Here is a 24,038-nt window from a genome sequence, read left to right as displayed (position 1 = left end):
ATGTGACTGATAGAAATAAGAATTTTATAATAATTTTTGATGGAAAAAAATCCCTGTTTCTAGTCTTAAAGCTTACAAGGACTTTTATTTTATCGCCATGGACCGGAAGTGACGTTTTATTGTTGTCCCTTCCACCAGTGTAGCCCATCGTAACCGACTGGCGCGTATAATGAAAGTGTTAGTGAATAAAATAATGGTTTAAAGTAATTAGTTTATTTTCGGTGCACATTTGTTTGCTCAAGCACAGAAATATAGCTTAACTTCCAAGCGGAGAAAATAAGGATATTAAATGTGTTATTTAAATAAAGCCGACTGTGGATGGATAGTCAAGCTAGCGTTGATGATGTGGCTAAGCTAAGTGTTTGTGAAGCTGGTCCATTTCTTTAACACAGAAATATATCACAGTTTATTTACAGTCACAGAACCAGGGCTGTGGCTGTTCTAGCTGAGCTATAAAGCTCTTATACCATGCACTTGAAGCTAAATGGAGATTTCCAGGTGAAGTGGACATGAATCCTTCAGTCAGGCGCAAACCCCCTGATGGCAAAGCTGGAGCTTCCCGAGCTAAGGGCAGCAAAAGTGAAGAGAATGAAGGAAAAGCGGAAACATCGAGCGGTTCTCCTCCTTCATCTCCATCCAGAGATGAAGAGCCATGTCCTGAAGACATCACAGAGTCGTCGAGACGAGCAGGGAGGAGTAAAGGTACTAACATGAAGATACAGGAGATTGCTGTAAAGCTGCTTTGAGACAATGTGCAGTTGTTAGAAAACGAAATCAAATTGAATTGAGTTGAGGACGAGATCACATCATACATTACAACAACCTAGCATACAGGCCACTTTAGAGACATGCTACATACTGTTAAAGAGGAAGAGATGTTAGACCACTGAGGTAGGTGTATCTAATAAAGTGGGCAGATGTAAACACAGTATATCAAACCCTTTATGGCGCTGATACACTCCTGTCACGAGCTTCTCTCTCTCCATCTCTGTCTCTCTCTTTCTCTCTGTCTCTGTCTCTCTCCCTCTCTTTCTACCTGTCTCTCACACACACAGTTCACAAGAAATGTGTATCTAATAAAGTGGCCAAGTATATCAAACCATAATGCATATCGCCAGCATTTCTCTCTCTCTCTCTCTCTCTCTCTCTCTCTCTCTCTCTCTCTCTCTCTCTCTCTCCTCACCATGATGTAATAACCACCATAACAGCCAGCCCTAGTAGATGGACTACAGACCTACAGATTGTGTGTGTGTGTGTGTGTGAGAGAGAGAGAGAGAGAATGTTTACGCTGCCATAAACTCTTACGGATCATAAACTCTTAGTCTCTTTAACATTTAGCAGAAACGCAGCGTGGCTCGTCGTCGGATGATGATGCAGAGAAGACTCTTATCATCACGGTCGGTAAGTTTTTAAATCTTTATATTATCAACATTTATACCACACGATTCTTGATCCTGATTGGTCAGAAGGTGTGTAACATTCAGGTCAGTAGATATGTAACATGTGATGAAGATGTTTTGTAAGGATATGTACAGTTTAGTATTTATGGAGGGAGTCTCCAGTTTTAGCGCTGTATTTAAAAACAGAGGGCTTTGCGTGTTCAGATTTCCCTGCATCAAGACAAGCTGTAAAACAAATATAACTATAAGCTGATTAAAAGCTATGACATGTTCTTTAATTCACATAAAAGTGGAATTCTGCAGAAACTGCTGGAATAAAACCACATTACGCAACCCTATAGTTGATTATTTTCCTAAATTAACATGCTTCCAGCTGTTAGATTCCTTAACTATACAGACGCAGAGCTTGATTATATACACCGATCAGGCATAACATTATGAACACTGAGAGGTGCCATGAATAAGACTGATGATCTCCTCATCATGGCACCTGTTAGTGGGTGGGATATATTAGAGGCAGCAAGTGAACATTTTGTCCTCAAAGTTGATGTGTTAGAAGCAGGAAAAATGGACAAGCGTAAGGATTTGAGTGAGTTTGATGAAGGGCCAAATTGTGATGGCTAGACGACTGGATCAGAGCATCTCCAAAACTGCAGCTCTTGTGGGGTGTTCCCGGTCTGCAGTGGTCAGTATCTATCAAAATTGGTCCAATAAAGGAACAGTGGTGAACCGGCGACAGGGTCATGGGTTGCAAGGTTCATTGATGCACGTGGGGAGCGAAGGCTGGCCCGTGTGATCCGATCCAACAGACGAGCTACTGTTGCTCAAATTGCTGAAGAAGTTAATGCTGGTTCTGATAGAAAGCTGTCAGAATACACAGTGCATGACGGGTCAGGGCTGTTTTGGCAGCAGAAGAGGGACCAACACAATATTTGGCAGGTGGTCATAATGTTATGTCTCATCAGTGTATTATTAAGATCCATTGCCTACGTTCAATATTAATTTATCATTCTAAAGAAATGAAATGTTTAACGCTTTTATTTTTCCTCTCAGGTAGCGAGCAGAGCTGCTCTCGGCAAAGTGGGAAAGCCAAAGCGGGAGTCAAGAGGAAACGAGAGACGAACGAAACAGGGTTCCAGCAGAAGGAGGATGAACTCCAGCCCGAGGTGGAGATTGACCAAGAGCTGGACAGAGAGCTGGAGAACAAGTCACGTCAACATAACCTGACCTCAGCTAACGTGCGCAGCATTATACACGTGAGTATGGATTATTCTTTATTCGTACGATTTATTACATATTATATATGGAGATGGAAGGTTTGATGTATTCACACCCACAGGAGGTGATCACCAACGAGCACGTCGTGGCAATGATGAAAGCCGCCATCAACGAGACCGAACCTGTTCCTCTGTTTGTGAGTATCTGTGGCTCAGGGACTGTATCGATGCTCTATATGGGTTTGGGATTAAACCTGATCACTGCTTGTGTCTCTTTTTTTTATGACTCTTCCAGGAGCCTAAGATGACTCGATCTAAGCTGAAGGAGGTGGTGGAGAAAGGAGTGGTGCGTTTGTCTCCTTTTTAAAATAATTTTAGTTGATCAGTTACATCTTAAAGCTATAATAATCTATAATATCAGAGGCAGAGAGAAGGTTTATTATGAATTAGCAATCATACAGCTTCACATGGCTAAGACCACCTTCATACTGGTCTATCATTACCAAAATTACAAATAAAATAAAATTGTTGTTTGTCTGTTTTATTAACCTTAAATGGTGTGTGTGTGATATAAGAAAATGTAACCTATGGTGTGTTTTTATTTCATTATCTAAGAGTATTTATCTGTTGCTTTTTCTGTTGTAGGTTATTCCTACTTGGAACATTTCACCGATCAAGAAGCCAAGCATATTACAGGTAACTAAATGACGAGCAAAAACCAAAATCTCTTCAGGGCGACGTAATGAAAGGATGTTTAAGCTAATGTAGATTTGTTTTGAAGGGCCCGCAGTTTGTGGACATTCCTTTAGAGGAGGAGGACTCGTCTGATGAAGAGTACCACCCTGATGAAGAGGAGGAGGATGAGACGGCAGAGGAGGTAAGACCAAATTATTTTTTTATATTGAAAACAAGTTAATCGAGTTGATGTGTATTGAACTGAGGAGGGGTGTGTGTGCGTGTGTGTGTGCGTGTGTGTGTGCGTGTGTGTGTGCGTGTGTGTGTGCGTGTGTGTGTGCGTGTGTGTGTGCGTGTGTGTGTGTGTGTGTGTGTGTGTTGTAGACACTTTTGGAAAGTGATCTGGAGAGCACAGCATCATCACCACGCGGCACTCGACTAAACGTCAACAGATCCTACAGCGAATGTGATATGGAAAACAGCTGCAGCCCTAGACAGGTAGCGCACACACACACACACACACACACATGTTGTGTAATAATGCTGGTGTGGTAGAGTATTTAACATGTATGATATTATTTATTTCACTCTCAGACAGATTGCCCTGTGATAATAACAGTACAATATTTCCACCCAGAGCTCACGCAGGTCTCAGCATGTACGGGTGGCAGTAGTACCCATGGGCCCTCCACCACCCCCTCAGGGCCCGGAGCCTCCACGACCCCAGACTGAGTGCAGCTTTATGGAGAAACTCCACGCTGTGGATGAAGAGCTGGCTATCGGTTCTGAATGCATGGACTCTTACCAGGTAGCTCGGATACACGCACTGGGATATAGTATATCGTGCAGCTCCTTCTCTTTTGTTTGCTTACCATCTTTCTCTCTCTCTCTCTCTCTCTCTCTCTCTCTCTCTCTTTCTTTTCTTCCTTTGTCTATCTTTTGCTAATTTTCCCCCAATCACTCTCTCTCTGTTTTGTCATGTTTCTCTCTCTGTTTCTTCCTGTCTTTTTTATGCTCTCTCTCTCTCTCTCTGTCTCTCTCTCTCTCTGTCTCTCTCTCTCTCTCTCTCTCTCTTCTAGTCTCTTACCAGTACTGGAGAAGAAGGTGAAGAGAGCCTGATGGCCTTCCGGACTCGTTCCAAGCGGCCCCTGAGAGACGTACCTCTGGGTCGTTTGGAGGCGGAGCTTCGAGCTCCCGACATCACCCCGGACATGTACGAGTTTGGCTCCGCCCCCGAGGACAGGGAATGGACACAGTGGCTGCAGGGCCTCATGAACTCAGACGTGGAGAACGAAGGTGCGCACTCACATTTAGATCATCTGTCTTATAATATGTTATGTAGTGATCACATATGTGAACATACATGATAACCTTCTCTGTGTGATTAGAGGAGGGTGATGACGAAGATGATCCGGAGTACAACTTCCTGGCTGACATCGATGAGCCGGATGTGGAAGATTACCGGAACGACAAGGCCGTGCGCATCACCAGTGAGTAACTTCCAGAGAGAATATTAATCGTTATTAGCTCAGTCATAAAACTGAGCAAGCAGTCAAACTCTTCATGGTGGTGTTGATATATTTTCCTCATTTATCTTCTTCTTCATTCCAGAGAAGGAAGTGAACGATCTGATGGAAGAGCTGTTTGACGCTGTGAGACGTGATTCATCATGATTTTTGTATTCTGTGTTTTTCCCCTTTCTCTTTAATTGACACTGTGTTTCTGATTTATAGTTTCAGGATGAATTAGGGGGTCAGGATGAGGAAGGCCACGAGGAGGAGGAGGAAAAGGAGGAAGAAGACAATCTCCAGCAAGAGCCGCTCAGTATTCTGGAAACAATTCAGTAAGACTATCCAAAGATTCACAGGATCATGACTGATATAGCAGAATATTCAATATTATGATCATTGTGCCTATAATTTACAGTTTTAATTAAAATGGGTTTGTATTAACCAGCTCTGTGTGTGTGTGTGTGTGTGTGTGTATGTGTGTATATGTAGGTATGAGGACCCTTTGGCAGATATTCTGAACCAGCGCTACCGCACAGTGAAGGAGCAGTTGGATGCTATCCGCAAGCGAAAGGCTCTGTTGGAGAGTAAAGGAGTGTCCATTCCTCCTAAACGCCCCACCTACCCCACGTCCTTGTATATAAGCCCCACCCAGAAGCTCCGCCTTCAGCAGCACATACAACAGGTCAGCAAATATAGATTTTTCCTAATATTTTAATTACAGCATCTCTCTGAGTGTTTCATTCCTTTTATACCATTTCAGTTTGCCACCAAATTTTTGTTTCCAAATATTTATTTGTAGTTACATAGTCAGTGTTGTGGATCATCCATGAAACTAGTTATCAGCTATAAATTCAGGCATTCCCTCACCAGCTTCTATATTTCTAGACAATAAAAGCCTCGTTTAATCTCTGGAAGCTTTTGTAAACAGTTAACACAAACTATTATTCTTTTATAAAGCTGTATATAACTTGTGTGTTTCAGCATGTGCAGCTCCTGACTCAGGTGAACATGCTGAGCAGGTCAGTGGAAGCTCTTCAGACTGAGGCCTGCACAGCTCGACAGTTCCTGGTGAGACTCCTATCACCAAAGTGCCGGGGTTTTTATTAACACACAGACGTGTTAAAATCATGGTGTAGTTTTCCTCATGTGATCTCGACACCATCGGAGAGAAATGACTAATTTCTAAAACTGCTTTTTACATTGCCATCTTAAAACTAAATAGGTACATGATATTAAGCTAAACTTTAGCTGATAGTATGCCAGGTAGCGCAGTTATTCCCACAGCATTAATCGTGTATGTTCTTGGTCAATAGCACCAATGCTGCTGGGATTAAAAATGTATATTTATTTATACACATTATAAATATGTGTTTATTTACAACATCTTAGCTTAGTGGCTAAGATGTTGGACTACTGATCAGAAGGTTGTGAATTCAACTCCCAGCTCCACCAAGCGGTCACTCCTGGGCCCTTGTGCAAGGCCTTTAACCCTCAATTGCTCAGTTGTATAAAAATGGAATAAAATCGAAAAGTCGATCTGGATAAGGGCGTCTGAAAAATACCGGAAATGTAAGATGTAAGAAATAATAATTCCTAATTTTTAGTGTTAGGGTCACTGCAACTGTCAGCTAATGTTGTTCAGTTGAAATAGTTTACCTATTCAATTATCCATGAATGATACAAAGTTAACTGATTGAGTGATTTGATTATAGTGGAAGTTCAACTAACTAACTAACTAATTAGCTTGGTTATTAGCTTTTGTGAAGAAATTTTTCAAAGGTTTGCTTCCCCTCCTCACATTACATCTGTCTGTATACTAATATACTGTAAAGTTCATTTCAGTTTCTCTTTCTCTCTCTCTCTCTCTCTCTCTCATTCACTCTTGCGTTCTCAGTCAGAGCTGCAGTTCTTTGCACAGCAAGGAGAACAGGCACAGCAGGTCATAGACCCTGGATTCGTCAGCATCTTCAGAGCCTGTAACCTTCAGGCTGCTGTGTCTCTCCTCGAGGAACTGGATCAGTCTCCTAATTCCGATACTCAGAACACTTATCCCGTGTTTGCAGGTGAAAAAAGCGAGCCTTTTCGAACAGCAGCGACTCTCAGCAACAAGTGTCCATTGAATTAGAAAAGATTTTTTAATTTACATTCACTTCCTTGGAGCCATGGTCTCTGTTTTCTGTTTTCTTTTTAGAATTCCTAGGTTTAACTACAATATGAAAATATACACATATCAGGCAGAACATTATGACCACTGAGAGGTGAAGTGAATAAGACTGATGATCTCCTCATCATGGCCCCTGTTAGTGGGTGGGATTAGGCAGCGAGTGAACATTTTGTCCTCAAAGTTGATGTGTTAGAAGCAGAAAAAATGGGTGTAAGGATTTGAGCGAGTTTGACAAGGACCAAATTGTGATGGCTAAACCACTGGATCAGAACATCTCCAAAACTGCAGCTCTTGTGGGGTGTCATGGGCAGCCAAGGCTCACTGATGCATGTGGGGAGTGAAGGCTGGCCCGTGTGATCCAATCCAACAGAGCTACTGTTGCTCAGATTGCTGAAGAAGTTAATGCTGGTTCTGATAGAAAGGTGTCAGAATACACAGTGCATGACGGGTCAGAGCTGTTTTGGCAGCAAAAGACGGACCAACATAATATTAGGCAGGCGGTCATAATGTTATGCCTGATTAGTGTATCACAGCCAGTTCATTTTTAATAATTAAAGAACATCATCTGACACATTCGATCTATTTTTATCTCTGTTTAATATTGTGGAACTTCCGCAAAACCAGTTAGAAACCCTTACAGATATAAATGTATTGGGCGAGTGGGTTAAGCCGGTGTGTCTGTAAGAGCTGCTGCTGTAGGAAATTAATCACCTTCTGTGAAACACTGAACACAGCATTATGTGCAAACACACAGCTGTTCTGACGGTTATATGATGTCTTTCAGGGTCCCAGATTCCAGCTGATTTGGCCTGGTTGATGGTGACGCGGCCGGTGTTCCTCTACCCACAACTACTTCCTGTGGTCAGACTGCGCCCGTTCAGTCAGAAAGGGCCCTTTACGTCCGCAGAAAACTGGTAGAGCTTCCATCTTATATAATGCTCCTTTATGATATATTCTTTACTAAGCTGTCTATGATCATCAGCATGAGTGTGGCACATGCTCTTTTGTTACAGTCTGGTGGTTTTAGGCTATCAGCATCTAAAGGGCACTGTGAATCCTCTCAAGCTGACCTGTCAGTACCTGCTTGCAGCGAGGAACTTCATCTGCCTGAGAGTTCACATCCGCTCAGCGTGTCGCAAACAACATCCCAACTTCATAAAGGTGCAGGAAGACACGATCGTCCAGAGCAGTGTAAATGTCTCAACTACACCGTAATCAACATCCTCATATCTCTATCTCTCTCTCCCTTCCTCTCTCTCTCTCTCTCTCTCTCTCTCTCGCCACCCTCCTTCTTTCCATGTGTGTGTTTTATTCAGAGATACTTTCTAGAAGGAAAATGTCCCCCCATGCCTTTGGCCTGTGAGAAAGTTTGTCCCAGTGATCAGCGCCCCCCAGTGGAAAGAGAGACGCGCCTCATGCCTCGCTGGCTTTCGGTAATTATTAGACCAGTATTTTTCATGACATTTTGTAAAATTTTCTACTTTTTCTTTTCATTTCAAGTCACACGTTCTCAATACAGGAAAATGTTAAACTAATCCACGAAGAAGTCCGAAAGTACAATCTTCAGCTCTCTAATACTCAACATGCCAATCCTGAGGAAAACTCTACCTCGAAAGATGACTCGTCCTCTCCGCCCTACAGCTTTCCCCCAGGTACCCGCTACCCTCCCAGCCTGCCCGATTCCCTCGCCCGCACTCTTAAACCACGCCATCTTCCGGTTCCTGCATCCTGTACAAAAAAGGCACCTCGTGTGCCATCTTCACACACTACAACCCAACCCAAGCCACCACCTTCAGCCCAAGATCTGGAGAAAGCTCTGCGTCGCTTACCGCCTCTCCTGCCAAAGTTTGCTAACCAGAATGTTCAGCCTGTTTACAATTTTAAGTCTGTTCCTAAAAAACAAAAAAACAAGGGTAGACCTAAATCTGCTCAAAAGGCTGGAAAGACTCGAGTGGCAGCAAACAATGTCACAAATTCATTAAAGCGAAACCAAGGAAAGCTTGTTATAACTTTACCCACTGCTCCAGTTACTTCCAGTGGAGAAACCCAGATATCAGTGCCTACAGCTGGTACAACAGGTCAGGGAAATCTCATCATGACTTTACCTACCACGCTCATATGTCCTACCCCGAGTGCTACTCTAGTGGCTCAGACGCCTTCGTCCTTCACCCCGTTAGTTAAAGAGCACATGAGTCAGCGCTGTGGCACTTTACTCAAGCTGAGCATGGGACAGAGCCCCAATCTAAACCCTCTACCTGTATCTTCTCAATTTTTTCTACTGCCTCCAGGCTGCATAGTTACAAACAGCTTAAATGTGAACCCAGATCACAGCAGGAAATCCAGCGCAGCTCAGGAATCCGGGCCGAAAGACCTTGAGAGGCCTTCGGAGAACATTCCAGAAAACATAGCGGGTTCTCAAGCTAGTGTCAGAGAAGGTAAAGACGTCCAGGAAAATGACGAAACGGTGACGAAAGCTCACGAGGAGGAACTAGAGTGTGGAGACGAAGCATTTAGGGAGCGATTCCTCACCTTGTCTGAATCTTCTGGAAGCCCGGCGGCTAGTTTGTGTGGGGAAGACGATGTAATGGAAGTGGAAGATGTAGAGGAACACAGGCAAAGAACATCGACGTCTGCACAGCAGAATGAGCAGCCGTGCTGGACTGAAGGAGAGAATGACCAGAGGGAAGATGCAGGGATGTCGAGATGTATGACCAACATCGGATCGTCTGCTTCTGTAACGGCAAAGCTGACCTTGCCAGTGGTTCAGGTGAGCTCCCTTGTTGTTGGAGCATCTCAATGGTAGAGCCATACAGTGATTTAAATCCTGATATAAGTTTAATAAGCATGATGACTATTAAAATATCTATTCCTCATTTTGAAAGGAGATGATGGAGAAAAGACACTCAAGGGAAGAAAAGTCAGATGGTCATGCTACAGGTTGGCCCTGAATCATACATTTTTTTCCCTCCTGTTTGTGTGACTGATGTTTATATTTTAAATTCCTGACTCATCACGTGGTATTCTGCTTAGGAGAGGACATCCTAGAGACAGAGCATCTCTATGAAGACTTGTCTGACGATGATCCTCGGAGAGACGTTAAAGACGTAGCTTTTGCACAAGCTTATTTAGAGAAGGTGTGTCAGGTTAAGACACATTGATATCAGTATCATAGTGTTGCTTTACATTTTCTTCTAGAAGTATGTTCATGGACGTGAGATGCATGTTGTATTGTATTGTGCGTAGGTGTGCGAGGCTCTGCAGGCAGTGCCAGGGAAGGTGGAGGATTTCCTGAGTGTCCTCTACGAGTTTGAGAGTAACCCTGACGGCAGGACCGCGGTGGAGCTCTTCATGAGACTCAAACCTGTACTGACCGACTGGCCCGAGCTGCTCCGAGACTTTGCCGCCTTCCTGCACCCAGAACAAGCCCAGGAGTGCGGCCTGGTGAGAGAAAATCGATCACGCGTTGTAGTATTGGTGCCTCCTAAAACAATAGACCGAGCTGATACGCCAAGATGTGTTTAGTGTCTGCTTTAATTGCTGTCTCTTTTAGCTGGAGGAGCAGCAGGCGTTTGAGAGAAGCCGGAGGTTCCTGCGGCAGCTGGAGCGCTGTTTCGGAGAGCACTCCATGCACTACAGGAGGGTAGTGCGCACTCTGCAGCAGGGGCTGCCTAAAAGTCACAGAGGCTCAGAGGAGGTACCGTAACATCCGAATACACTGATGAGAGTATTTAATCATATCACTCGTATTTAAAAATTAAATGTTTCTCAGATGAAGGCTCAGATAGCGCTGCTCTTTCATGACCACACCCACTTGCTGGAGGAGTACTGGGTGTTTTATGAGCAGCTTCACTCCACAATGCAGCAGCACGTGTCTGACGACGAAGACGATGAAGAGGACCAGATGGAGACTGACAGCATGCCCAGGGCTCACCTGATAGACAGTGTGGGGGAAAGTCAGCACCTCGAGAAGGCAGAAAATCAAAGTCTTGTCCAGGTAATGAATGTTTCAGACTGGTTGTTGTTTTGTTTTCATATGTTCTGATCATGTCTTGGCTAAGTGGATATTGTGTGATTTTTCTTCTTTTTGGCTCAGAGTACCGATGTAATAAGCCCGAGTACAGAGAGCTGTAGTGCAGGAACAGAGATGACGGATGAGCAGAACAGAGATGATGATCCACAGTCTCATCTAAGTCCTGTCTGTGCCAAAAACAGTTCACGCATGCCAAGCGGAGAGAAAGTTGTGCTCTGGACAAGGTGAAATACAGCATATATACTGTATTTATGATCAGATCTTTAGACCATCATGTAACGTCACATATAAAAACAGAGAGAATGTTCTGGTGTGTGATTTGTCTTCTCCCGTTTGCTTGCATGGTTTGTGAATGATGTTATACGTCTATATAAACATGGTTGATCATGATTAAGTATCTTTCTGATGAATATAGAAGTAAATTTGGAGATTGTTTGTGTGTTTAAACAGGGAAGCAGATCGTGTGATACTCACTACATGTCAGCAAAGAGGAGCCTGTCAGAGCACTTTTACTACTATCGCTGCTCAGCTGGGTAATAAAACAGTCACAGAGGTCAGTCCTTTTATTTTGAAAACATTCAATAGACAAATAGATTAGAGTACATTTATCTAAAATATTATAATGATTATTGTTATTATTATTATTATTATTAATAATAATAATAATTATTATTATTTATTTTTATTATTATTAAAATAATTGCTAAGACTCTATGGCACATTTTACTGTCTATACCCATATTTAGTCTTTCCTATAGTTGTAGCTTTAATCGGAATTTATTTTTATTAAATTTATTAAATTCTTTCTTTCTTTTTCTTTCTTTCTTTCTTTCTTTAACTATTTTTATTTTATTTTAATTAATTTGTTAATTAATTTTTAATAAATTTGTTTTTGTTTTCTTTGAATATATATTTACATTTATTTATTTATTTTTTTATATAGTTTGTTTTTTGTTAGTTGAATTGCTCGTTTTGAGCTGAACTCGACCAATAGAATGCGTAAGTCCAAGCTGATCTCAAAAACTCAAAAAAAGAATGCAACACTAAACAGCATCCAAAAGAGCTTAGCATTTTAAAAACCTGAATATAATAACTTTAATTTTCTCAGGCTTTTCTCAGTACATGGCTGTTGATTTTGTTTTTAATTTTTACTGGTATTTTTGTTAAAGAAAAACATTTGTAGATTTTATTCATGCAGAATCTCGTGTTTCTCCTGCTTTTACTCCTAGGTTGATGCACGCTATCAGGACCTGATAAAACTCTTCCACAAATCCACAAAGCAGCATCACAGCAGCCACATGGACCCCGAGGGCCAGTTCCACCTGAGTGAAGAGAAACCAGACTAGTGCATATCCACAATTCATATCAAACGTCCTAATTTATTTATTTGCATTCAGAATGCTCAAAGCACCAACTCACAGCCTCCTTTTCTCCTCTTAAACTTGGAAGTTTTAGTTTGCTTAGATTAAACTATTTGTCTATGTACACACTTTCACATCAAGTTTTATGTTAAAAACATAAAATCACACTACAGTAACCACTTGGATTAAATGTGAAGAGAGGAACATGCCGTCTGTGGGTGACCTTGGACTTTTGATAATGTTCAGACACACTAGAATGTTATGAACAAGGATATGGTTCTCAACTAACAATGTTTGGAATTGTATTTTGGGAACATTGTAAACAAATGTTTCCTCTTAGTAAGAGTTTGATCAAGGGTCGTCGATCCCATGAGCTGAGAATACACTCCAGATGGTACGCCAGGCCATCGCTGATCAGACGCACACACCTATTCACACCGAAGCATAATTTATCATTAGGTGGTCTAATGATGATGTAGAAAGAATCAGCTGGTCTGATGATCTTACAATCAGTGGTAGCTCAAGTGGTCAAGGCTCTGGGTCATTGACCGGAAGATTGGCATTCGAGTCCCAGCACCACCAAGCTGCCACCTTTGGGCCTTTGAGCATGGCCCTTAACCCACCCTGCGCCAGGGGCCTGCATCATGGCGCTCTGACCCCAACCCGCAAGGATGGGATATAGGAAGAAAGAATTTCACTTCCCAGTAATGAATAAGTGGCAAATAAAGACAACTTAACAATGCAGAGACTGGAAACTGCTGCTAAAGCGAAAGCAACACAAATGTGTTCATGTTTGGGACTGTGATGAACTAGGGTATATTTTTATATATTTATAATCAGTATTAAATACAGAGTTCATGCACATTGCAGGAGACTCCTTATGTGTTTGTTATGCTTGCAGTTTTCGTCATGTGGTGTTTAGGTTCAAAGAAATGTTGTAATAAATATTTAAAACAACAGCGCTGTGATAATTTCTCCTTATAAATTGTACTCAATGAGCGGAGCGACAATTGGATGCTATTTGATTGAAAGAGAAACCCACCAATCAGTGTTTTACATCTCACCCGCTGTAGCAAAAATCGACCAATCATCGTGCGCGCTTGGGGATGGGTTTGTGTGTTTTGGTCCCGCCTCTCTCATGGACAGCCTGGCTCAGAGATAGAGAGAGGGAGAGAGGAATACAAACACATCTCCGGCGGTCCGTGTTTTCTCTTTTGTATTCTGCTGTAATTTTATCTTCTCATGGCTGATTTTGTGTCTCGGTTTATATTATTATTTTGTGTTTTATCGGCTGTTGTTTGGAGCTGTGTTCTGGCCGGTCGCAGTGATGTGATGGAGCTGAAGGACTTGGATTTTGACTACATAGCCGCAGAGCAGGAGACCATGCTGGTCAAGTTTTACGCTCCCTGGTAAAAAAAAAAAAAAAACATAAATGATTTATTTTATATTTGTGCTTTGTAACTAAAATCACAATTAATCTACTTATTTATTTTACTATTATTATGGTTAGTGAATGAGCTCCCTATGATGTATGTAACACTAGAGTGTCTAAGGGATAAAAGCAAGAGGAGGTGTGAAAAATGCACGAGCTTATAATATCAACCTTTATCATTTCATCTATTAACCATTTCCTTCTCAAATTCAGATTAGGTTTCAGAGTTCAGACATTTGCCATTTCAGAACGGCGGATGTGTGACAACATTCATTCAATTATCCAATCAACCAATCATATTACAGCAGAACATTGCAAAAAAAAAAAAATCGAAACAGGTAGAGGTCCAGAGCTTGTTCATATCAGAACAACACCAGAACCTGGGAGAAATGTGATCCCGGTGGCTTTGAACGTGTTGGTTTGAGTCTGTCAGAAACCTCGAGCTGACATGAAGGTTATGAGAAGTTATATAATCACTCTTTGCAGCCATGATGAGCAGAAAAGCAGGTCAGTGCACAATATGTCAGTATCTGAGACCAGAGGAGCTCCTGCTCCTGGCAGCTAAAGAACAGGAACCTGAGCAACTTTAACTGGACTGTTTCAGTTGAAGACTGGGGAAAACAGATGAAAATGAATAGATTATTATGTGATAATGTAATAATAATCACAGTTATGTTGTGATCTGCAGCTGCATCACTGTCAGAGCTGCAAACATCTTCGAACCTTCAGATTCGAGATTTCAACAAAAGCTCTCTTTCAAGCTGCATTTATGTTCATTTAGTTCTACTATTAAATGTGTTTGTGTTTATTTGTGTGCAGTTAGGCTTTACACCATGTAGGTGTTAATTTAACACTCAGAGACCTCCATCCTCACTGGGGGATTTTACTGTTTATGATGATCCTCGTCTCCTTCGCCGCAGGTGTGGCCACTGTAAGAAACTCGCTCCTGAGTTTGAAGCTGCTGCTGCAAGACTTAAAGGCATCGCGACCTTGGCCAAGGTAAAGACGTGTGGAAAAAATCTATCTATCTATCTATCTATCTATCTATCTATCTATCTATCTATCTATCTATCTATCTATCTATCTCTCTCTCTCTCTCTCTCTCTCTCTCTCTCTCTCTCTCTCTCTCTCTCTCTCTCTTTCTATCTCTCTGTCTCTCTGTCTGTCTATCTATCTATCTATCTATCTATCTATCTATCTATCTATCTATCTCTTTGTCTCTATCTATCTGTCTGTCTGTCTGTCTGTCTGTCTGTCTCTCTGTCTGTCTGTATCTATCTATCTATCTATCTATCTATCTATCTATCTATCTATCTATCTATCTATCTATCTATCTATCTATCTCTTTCTGTCTATCTCTCTATCTCTCTGTATCTATCTGTCTGTCTGTCTGTCTGTCTCTGTCTCTCTGTCTCTCTATCTATCTATCTATCTATCTATCTATCTATCTATCTATCTATCTATCTATCTATCTATCTCTTTGTCTCTATCTATCTATCTATCTATCTATCTATCTATCTATCTATCTATCTATCTATCTATCTATCTATCTATCTGTCTGTCTGTCTGTGTCTATCTATCTATCTATCTATCTATCTATCTATCTATCTATCTATCTATCTATCTATCTATCTATCTATCTATCTCTCTTTCTATCTCTCTATCTCTCTTTCTATCTCTCTATCTCTCTTTCTATCTCTCTATCTCTGTCTCTCTGTCTGTCTATCTATCTATCTATCTATCTATCTATCTATCTATCTATCTATCTATCTATCTATCTATCTATCTATCTATCTGTCTGTCTGTCTGTCTATCTCTCTATCTATCTCTCTGTCTGTCTATCTGTCTCTCTGTCTGTCTATCTATCTATCTATCTATCTATCTATCTATCTATCTATCTATCTATCTATCTCTCTCTCTCTGTCTCTCTGTCTATCTATCTATCTATCTATCTATCTATCTATCTATCTATCTATCTATCTATCTGTCTGTCTGTCTGTCTATCTCTCTATCTATCTCTCTGTCTGTCTATCTGTCTCTCTGTCTGTCTGTCTGTCTATCTATCTATCTATCTATCTATCTATCTATCTATCTATCTATCTATCTATCTATCTCTCTGTCTCTCTGTCTATCTATCTATCTATCTATCTATCTATCTCTATCTATCTATCTATCTATCTATCTGTCTTTCTATCTCTCTATCTATCTCTCTATCTCTCTGTCTATCTGTCTCTCTCTCTCTGTCTCTCTGTCTCTCTGTCTATCTATCTATCTATCTATCTATCTATCTATCTATCTATCTATCTATCTATCTATCTCTTTGTCTCTGTCTATCTATCTATCTATCTATCTATCTATCTATCTATCTATCTATCTATCTATCTCTCTTTCTATCTCTCTATCTCTCTTTCTATCTCTCTATCTCTCTTTCTATCTCTCTATCTCTGTCTCTCTGTCTGTCTATCTATCTATCTATCTATCTATCTATCTATCTATCTATCTATCTATCTATCTATCTATCTATCTGTCTGTCTGTCTATCTCTCTATCTATCTCTCTGTCTGTCTATCTGTCTCTCTGTCTGTCTATCTATCTATCTATCTATCTATCTATCTATCTATCTATCTATCTATCTATCTCTCTCTCTCTGTCTCTCTGTCTATCTATCTATCTATCTATCTATCTATCTATCTATCTATCTATCTATCTATCTATCTATCTATCTATCTATCTATCTGTCTGTCTGTCTGTCTGTCTATCTCTCTATCTATCTCTCTGTCTGTCTATCTGTCTCTCTGTCTGTCTGTCTATCTATCTATCTATCTATCTATCTATCTATCTATCTATCTATCTATCTATCTATCTATCTCTCTATCTCTCTGTCTCTCTGTCTATCTATCTATCTATCTATCTATCTATCTCTATCTATCTATCTATCTATCTATCTGTCTTTCTATCTCTCTATCTATCTCTCTATCTCTCTGTCTATCTGTCTCTCTCTCTCTGTCTCTCTGTCTCTCTGTCTCTCTGTCTATCTATCTATCTATCTATCTATCTATCTCTTTGTCTCTGTCTATCTATCTATCTATCTATCTATCTATCTATCTATCTATCTATCTGTCTGTCTGTCTGTCTGTCTGTCTCTGTGTCTATCTATCTATCTATCTATCTATCTATCTATCTGTCTGTCTGTCTATCTATCTATCTATCTATCTATCTATCTATCTATCTCTATCTATCTATCTATCTATCTATCTATCTATCTATCTATCTATCTATCTATCTATCTATCTATCTATCTATCTATCTATCTGTCTTTCTATCTCTCTATCTATCTCTCTATCTCTCTGTCTATCTGTCTCTCTCTCTCTGTCTCTCTGTCTCTCTGTCTATCTATCTATCTATCTATCTATCTATCTATCTATCTATCTATCTATCTATCTATCTATCTATCTATCTCTTTGTCTCTGTCTATCTATCTATCTATCTATCTATCTATCTATCTATCTATCTATCTATCTATCTATCTATCTGTCTGTCTGTCTGTCTGTCTGTCTGTCTGTCTCTGTGTCTATCTATCTATCTATCTATCTATCTATCTATCTATCTATCTATCTGTCTGTCTGTCTGTCTGTCTGTCTGTCTGTCTGTCTGTCTGTCTCTCTGTCTGTCTGTCTCTCTGTCTCTCTGTCTGTCTGTCTGTATCTATCTATCTATCTATCTATCTATCTATCTATCTATCTATCTATCTATCTATCTATCTATCTGTCTGTCTGTGTCTATCTATCTATCTGTCTGTCTGTCTGTCTGTCTCTCTGTCTCTGTCTCTCTGTCTATCTATCTATCTGTCTATCTGTCTGTCTGTCTGTCTGTGTCTGTCTGTCTGTCTGTCTGTCTGTCTGTCTGTCTGTCTGTCTCTGTCTGTCTCTCTATCTATCTGTCTATCTGTCTGTCTGTCTGTCTGTCTCTATCTATCTATCTATCTATCTATCTATCTATCTATCTATCTATCTATCTATCTATCTATCTATCTAAAAAGACTACCTTAGGCTAGGTTAATTTAATTATCCTCCACTTGTTTTGTTTTCACCCGATCATTTAATCCAGCACTGTATTTCTGGTCATCTGTAGCCTGATCATAATTGGGGTTTGTCTGCGAAGCTCTATATCTTGTTATTGAGTGTTTTCTCTCTCTTACAGGTGGACTGTACGTCGAACACCGAGGTTTGTGGGCGATTCGGGATCAACGGATATCCTACTCTTAAAATATTTAAGAACGGAGCAGAAACGTCAACATACGATGGTCCCCGTTCCTCAGGTGTGTTTGTAGGTGGATGTTTGGGTGTGAGCGTGATGAGTGATTGCAGCCTTTAGTCATGATCTTTGGTGGCCTTTTTCTTTACAGACGTTTTAAGATGTATTTATTTCTACTAAAAGGCCAGGTGTTTGATGCATAGTCAAATGTTTATTACAGATGTAGAACTTTTTTCCATTCACACACCTATGAATGCTGTGTTGTAGTCATTCAGCATGATGCCTACAGAGCTTCAGCTACAAGGTTTCCTCTCCATCTGCTAGTCATAAATGATGATGAATTTTCATTGTTGTGAACTTTAAATGTGTTTTGGAACAGATGGAATCGTGGACCACATGAAAAAGCAGGCAGGACCCGACTCCGTACTGCTGCACAACGAGAAAGACCTGGAGGCCTTCATCAGCCACTTTGACCCTAGTGTAATCGGTCAGTACCTGGCTGCTGAGCACTGGCTGTATACTGCTGTATCTGTCATTCATTTATAAACCACTGGATTCTTGATTCTGATTGGTCAGACCCTCATTCTAATACGTTAATATTTCTATGGTAATAATTTACACAGGGACTTGTATGACTGATTCAATTAAACAGATGCTAAATGATGTATAATTGGTGAAACAGTGATGTTTTCTATATGAAGGTGATTATTTAACATTTCTTCAGTATCGGTTCTTTAATTGTAGTCAAAAGTAAAGCACTAACTTTAACTTTTCCACCATAGCTGTTATAACGTAAGTGATAACTGGAACAGTCTTGTTTTTTTTTTCGCAGACATTTCACATTATTAAATGTAACTATAAATGGATAAATGTTTGATATTGAGTCTTTTTTTCCCAGGAGTGTTCGAGAGCAGCGACAGTCCTCAGCTGGTGGAGTTTCTGAAAGGAGCCAATCTAATGAGGGACAGCTTCCGCTTCGCTCACACCACCGACATGCAGCTCGGCATCAAATACGATCTTACATCAGAGTAAGAGATGGACGGAGGCGTGATTGAGAACATATGTTCACATAGAGCCCAAATAGATTGATTTAAAAGATTGAGGGAAGACAAGAAAGAGCCTAGATTTATGCAGATCACCCAGAATGTGTCCCAAATGATGTAGCTCTAGTGTGTAGAAGAGCCGTATCCTCTCAGATGGAACATTAAACTTCTTAACCAGAAGTATATGCTGTTTCCTAGTTGATGGCAAATGTCAGTGTCACATAACATGATGCCTTTATCCTTTAGTGGAATACAGTAAAAAAAAAAAATTAATGCTGAAAATTGAATAATTTCCAAATGGTTATAGATATGGTTTTCTCAAGGTTGTAAGAAGTTGAAATGTTCAAGTTTCTAAATAAGGCACTGTGATGTAAAAGAGTAAGGATTTGTCAAGGTGTAAAATCCGTAAGTGAAGTATTAAACAAGCTATATTTTATACACTCATCAGGCATAACATTATGACCACCTGCCTAATATTTTGTTGGTCCCCCTTTTGCTGCCAAAACAGCCATCGAGGCATGGACTCCACTAGATCCCTGAAGGTGTGCTGTGGTATCTGGCACCAAGATGTTAGCAGCAGATCCTTTAAGGCCTGTCCCACCTCGCAATTTACCGTACTTAAAGGATACTTACAGGACTTAAAAGGTACTTTTGATAGATACTGACCACTGCAGACCCACAAGAGCTGCAGTTTTGGAGATGCTCCGATCCAGTCGTCTAGCCATCACAATTTGTCCCTTCGTCAATCTCGCTGAAATCCTTACGCTTGTCCATTTTTCCTGCTTCTAACACATCATCTTTGAGGACAAAATGTTCACTTGCTGTCTAATATATCCCACCCACTAACAGGTGCCATGATGGGAGATCATCAGTCTTATTCACGTCACCTCTCACTGCTCATAATGTTATGTCTGATGTCTTTGTCTCTGCAGGGGTGTCCTGCTGTTCAGGCCTCCCAGGTTGGCCAGTAAGTTTGAGGACAGTGTGGTGTCACACACAGGCCCGTTTTCCATCACTGGTTTACGTCGCTTCATCAGAGACAACATGTAAGCATTTTCTCTCTTTCTCTTAATTTGACTTGAAATTGAAGTGTACTTTTATATACTGCAGAATCTTACATTTGCTGATGCTTTTATCCATAAAAGAAGGGTGAATGGTGATCTGTCTGTTGTGGCTGTGTCTATAGTTTGGGATTTCAGTGCATCAAAATACTGAAACTCTTTAGCAGTACTGAACATCCTGATGCATGTGTCTGTACGATTCTGTAGATATGGAATCTGCCCACACTTGACCAAAGAAAATAAAGATCAGCTGAGGAAGAGAGACCTGCTGACAGCATATTATGATCTGGATTATCTACGCAACCCCAAAGGCTCCAATTACTGGAGAAACAGGTGAGCAGGTCTCTTATCAAAAAACTAGAAAGACAAATATGACGTATTTTCGAGCATGATTCTCCAAAGCTGATGTTTTTTTGTAGAGTATTAAAGGTGGCGTCTCAGTACAAGGATCATGGCCTGCACTTCTCGGTGGCTAACCGGCAAGACTTTATGGACGAGCTTGAGGAAGATTACGGCCTGGGTACGACGGAAGGGAGCGACATGCCGTTTGTCACCATCAGGACTCGATTAGGACACAAATACACCATGCATGAGGAGTTCACGTAAGTCCAGTCCACCAACACCGAAGAGATCAATGAATCCTGAGTACCGATAAAGATCTGCTTGATTAGTCAATCAGAGCTCATGTAGACCAAGCAAGTTTAATTTTCATTGTGTTGCTATGTACGTATGCAGAAAAGAAAAGGTCTAGGAATTAAATATGATTATATTTACATATTTATGATGTGTTTACTGATGAGGTACCATGAGAAAACTCTACAGACGGCAGGGGAATAACCAGTATGAGGCCAGAAATTGAAGTCTTGGGAGAAAGGCACAGTGACCCCAGGAGGGGCCAAGGTCTTGGCGGTAACCAGAACATTCACTGACCTAAGAAACCATCAGTTGAGCTGAATGTGAAGGAGCCAACTTGGAATGAGATCCAGGACATCATCCAGAAAACCAAAGCCTCAGGTGCCCCAGGCCCAAGTGTTATACCATACAAGGTATACAAGAATTGTCCAAAACTTGTGCGGAAGTTGTGGAAGATTTTGAGGAAGATCTGGGCCAAAGGTACAATTCCGTTAGTCTAGAAGCAGGCAGAAGGTTGTTTTGTCCCAAAAGAAGAGGGTTCCTCCACAATCACCCAGTTCAGGACAATTTCCCTGCTGAATATGGAGATCTTCTTTTCGGTACTTGCAAGAAGGTTGACTGCTAATTTATTGCACAACCATTACATCGACACATCCATCCAGAAAGGTAGGGCTTTTCGGGGTGCATAGATCATACATCAGTGGTCAGCCAGCTGACTCTGAGAGAGGCCAAACGGAGGAAAGGTGACCTAACAGTTGTTTGGCTAGATCTAGCGAATGCTTATGGTTCCATCCCTTATGACCAAACAGCTTATGAGGTAACTGAAGAAAGCACCCACTAGGTGTACTCTATAACATGTTATTCAGAATCTTCTAATTCCATTAACGTCAGGTTGCATTTTTGTTGTTTGCTGTTTTGTTGTTCTTCAGAAAAATTAGATGAACACACACCTGCAGAAAGCGTAAAAGTATGATGTGATTCCTTTCCAGACGAGACGGAAAGTCTTTAGAAAGGTTTTTGGAGGATTATTTCGCGGGCAGATTGAAGCGTTACGTCAAATCACAGCCTGTACCTGCTAACAACGATGGACCAGTCAAGGTGTGTGTGTGTGCAGGTTATTATCCTGAGGTTTACAGAAATGTTTACAAGAAAGTGGAATAATTATTCAGATTTTATGTAATGCCAAGCTGAATTGGTTGAGATGATTACTAATCAACAATAATGTTTTAAAAACTATATCTTTTTTTATTGCTTTTCCATTGTCACCATTAAGATCAAGTAAAGGCTTCAGCTGGATATATAGGATGCACCAAATAAGTGTGAAAATCATCCCAACCATTCTAAAGAATAAAAGGCAGACTGTAAATGATTGTCACCTCAGGACATTTATTTTTAATAACCAAGAGCTAAAAATCTTAATGGAAATCATCCTGAACATATCACATGCAAGTATTATTGCGTCATAAAATGTGAGAGCCAATCAGGATCCAGCATGCAAATTTAGACAAGGCAAGTGTATATTTATAGAATCTAGATTTATTGACCAGTGTGTAAACATGTCTGAATAATTTTGTACATTTTTCAATTAAACCAGATATTTGTGACGACTTCTTTGTGAAAATCTTTTTTTGCTTGTGCTTTGATGGGTTTGTATCCAGGTGGTGGTTGCAGACACGTTTGAGGAGATTGTGAACGATCCAGAGAAAGATGTACTGATTGAGTTTTATGCCCCGTGGTGTGGTCACTGCAAGAAACTCGAACCGAAATATGCAGAGCTTGGACAGGAGGTGAGCCGGCAGGACATATGAAACACTGCAGCTACAGATTGGTCAATACTGTTTATGCAATTTCCTTATGTAGTGTGAACTCATTTTTAGCTGAAATCGAATTTACCATGTTCAAAAATACATTTTTCTTCTTCAGCTTTATAACGATCCCAACATTTTGATCGCTAAGATGGACGCCACTGACAACGATGTCCCTCCAGGCTATGATGTAGAAGGGTGAGTATTCAAAACCATCACATCCCCAAAAACTCATTCCCCTTTTAACCTTTTGCTATTTTCGGCAGATTTCCCACGATATATTTCGTTCCTGCTTTGAGGAAGGACGAACTGAAACGATACGAGGTAACCTTCGCTAAAATCATAACGTTCCATCTGAAAATTTAGTTCTGAGTAAATGAAAGTGTTATGACTAAGATTATACCATTACACCATTATGGCTGTCAGTTTAGCTTTCACTGGCTAAAAAATAAAGGATGTGTTTAAAGAAAAGGCAAAACGCATGAAACATGTATCCCTTTCAAAGAGTAGGAGTGAAAAGTTCTTCGTGTGTAAATGTTAACCTGCTTTTATTTGGGTGCCAGGGGGGTCGTGAAGTGAAGGACTTCCTCAACTTCTTGAAACGGGAAGCGACCAACCCCTTGGTCCTCAAGGGAGCGAAGGAAGAGTTGTAATCTATCCCGAATGCAAAAAGGGGAAGCTGGAAGATGCTGTGGTTTGTTTTATCCGTCTCATTCGTCTGGGTTTGTTGTAACGAAGGTCACACGGGTCCTCCAGAGGTTCAGCCGTACATATCGGTAAAGAAAGAAGTGATACGATCTATAAGTGGCATCCTGTTATAGGAAAATTAATCAAGTGGTACTCTTGTATTATCTGGACTGATAAACCCTTTACACACACCCCTATACCAGATTATTATTTTTTTTGGATCCAAATTTCAGCCGCAGCAACATGACAGTTTTTTCCCAGACTGCCACACAGATACTGTTGAACTTTTGGAGATCCCTGAGGCCTTACACCTTTCCACCGAAGATTTCTGTTTCCCTTTCTCTCCCTACGTCCTGCTGTATTCTTTTACCTCAACAAGTAGCCGTCCACATATAGAGTCACGCCCGTAATCTGCACGTTTGGGTCATAATGGACATTTATTTATTTGTTTGTTTGTTTTTTATAAAGTGTATTTCTCTGTGATACTGCTGATTTAAATTAAACCGATTTGATTATTTACCTTTGTCTAACTCTATTGTTTTACCAAATGCACTGGGTGTTAGTTTCATGGCATTTAGCAGACAAATGATTTCACACCGATTTGTCACCTTGTCCCTCTTTACTAATGATATTTCTTTCTTAGAATTACGGCAGTTTGTTTTCACATGGAAATGAACTGGAGTGTATAGAGTTTGACGTATCCAACAATGACCTTTCTCCACCACAGCCGATATCGTAGTGCGTTTCCCGTATACCTCTTGTTCTA

At 40.6% G+C, this 24,038-nt stretch overlaps 2 protein-coding genes across 4 annotated transcripts; both read left to right on the top strand.

The window, feature by feature from the left end:
* Nucleotides 1-133: 133 nt before the first annotated feature.
* gon4la (gon-4 like a) lies at nt 134-13,320 on the top strand. 3 transcript variants are annotated; one of them, XM_058404756.1, is made up of 28 exons: nt 134-702; nt 1,342-1,401; nt 2,454-2,656; nt 2,740-2,814; nt 2,913-2,963; nt 3,263-3,313; nt 3,399-3,494; nt 3,677-3,790; nt 3,930-4,100; nt 4,372-4,588; nt 4,681-4,782; nt 4,904-4,944; nt 5,026-5,135; nt 5,293-5,485; nt 5,785-5,871; nt 6,698-6,866; nt 7,752-7,881; nt 7,981-8,128; nt 8,284-8,400; nt 8,487-9,734; nt 9,850-9,904; nt 9,998-10,101; nt 10,211-10,408; nt 10,518-10,661; nt 10,737-10,961; nt 11,061-11,221; nt 11,448-11,550; nt 12,227-13,320. In XM_058404756.1, the coding sequence occupies exons 1-28, from the start codon at nt 510-512 to the stop codon at nt 12,341-12,343; spliced, it is 4,683 nt and encodes a 1,560-aa protein (XP_058260739.1). In that variant the 5' UTR covers nt 134-509; the 3' UTR covers nt 12,344-13,320. The 3 variants fall into 3 exon arrangements, with proteins under 3 accessions (XP_058260739.1, XP_058260741.1, XP_058260738.1); XM_058404758.1 differs by having other exon boundaries at nt 1,339-1,401; nt 9,853-9,904; XM_058404755.1 differs by having other exon boundaries at nt 1,339-1,401; nt 12,227-13,319.
* A 169-nt stretch (nt 13,321-13,489) lies between these two features.
* On the top strand, nt 13,490-23,791 carry pdia8 (protein disulfide isomerase family A, member 8). Its single transcript, XM_058404763.1, has 13 exons — nt 13,490-13,767; nt 14,711-14,789; nt 17,990-18,107; nt 18,423-18,530; nt 18,942-19,071; nt 20,019-20,132; nt 20,355-20,480; nt 20,567-20,749; nt 21,770-21,878; nt 22,439-22,567; nt 22,704-22,783; nt 22,852-22,909; nt 23,149-23,791. The coding sequence occupies exons 1-13, from the start codon at nt 13,601-13,603 to the stop codon at nt 23,236-23,238; spliced, it is 1,491 nt and encodes a 496-aa protein (XP_058260746.1). The 5' UTR covers nt 13,490-13,600; the 3' UTR covers nt 23,239-23,791.
* The last annotated feature ends 247 nt before the right edge of the window (nt 23,792-24,038 follow it).

This window comes from Hemibagrus wyckioides, linkage group LG12 (assembly GCF_019097595.1).
Source record: "Hemibagrus wyckioides isolate EC202008001 linkage group LG12, SWU_Hwy_1.0, whole genome shotgun sequence".
Lineage (NCBI taxonomy): Eukaryota > Metazoa > Chordata > Actinopteri > Siluriformes > Bagridae > Hemibagrus > Hemibagrus wyckioides.
This window is presented reverse-complemented; position numbering and strand designations above follow the sequence as displayed.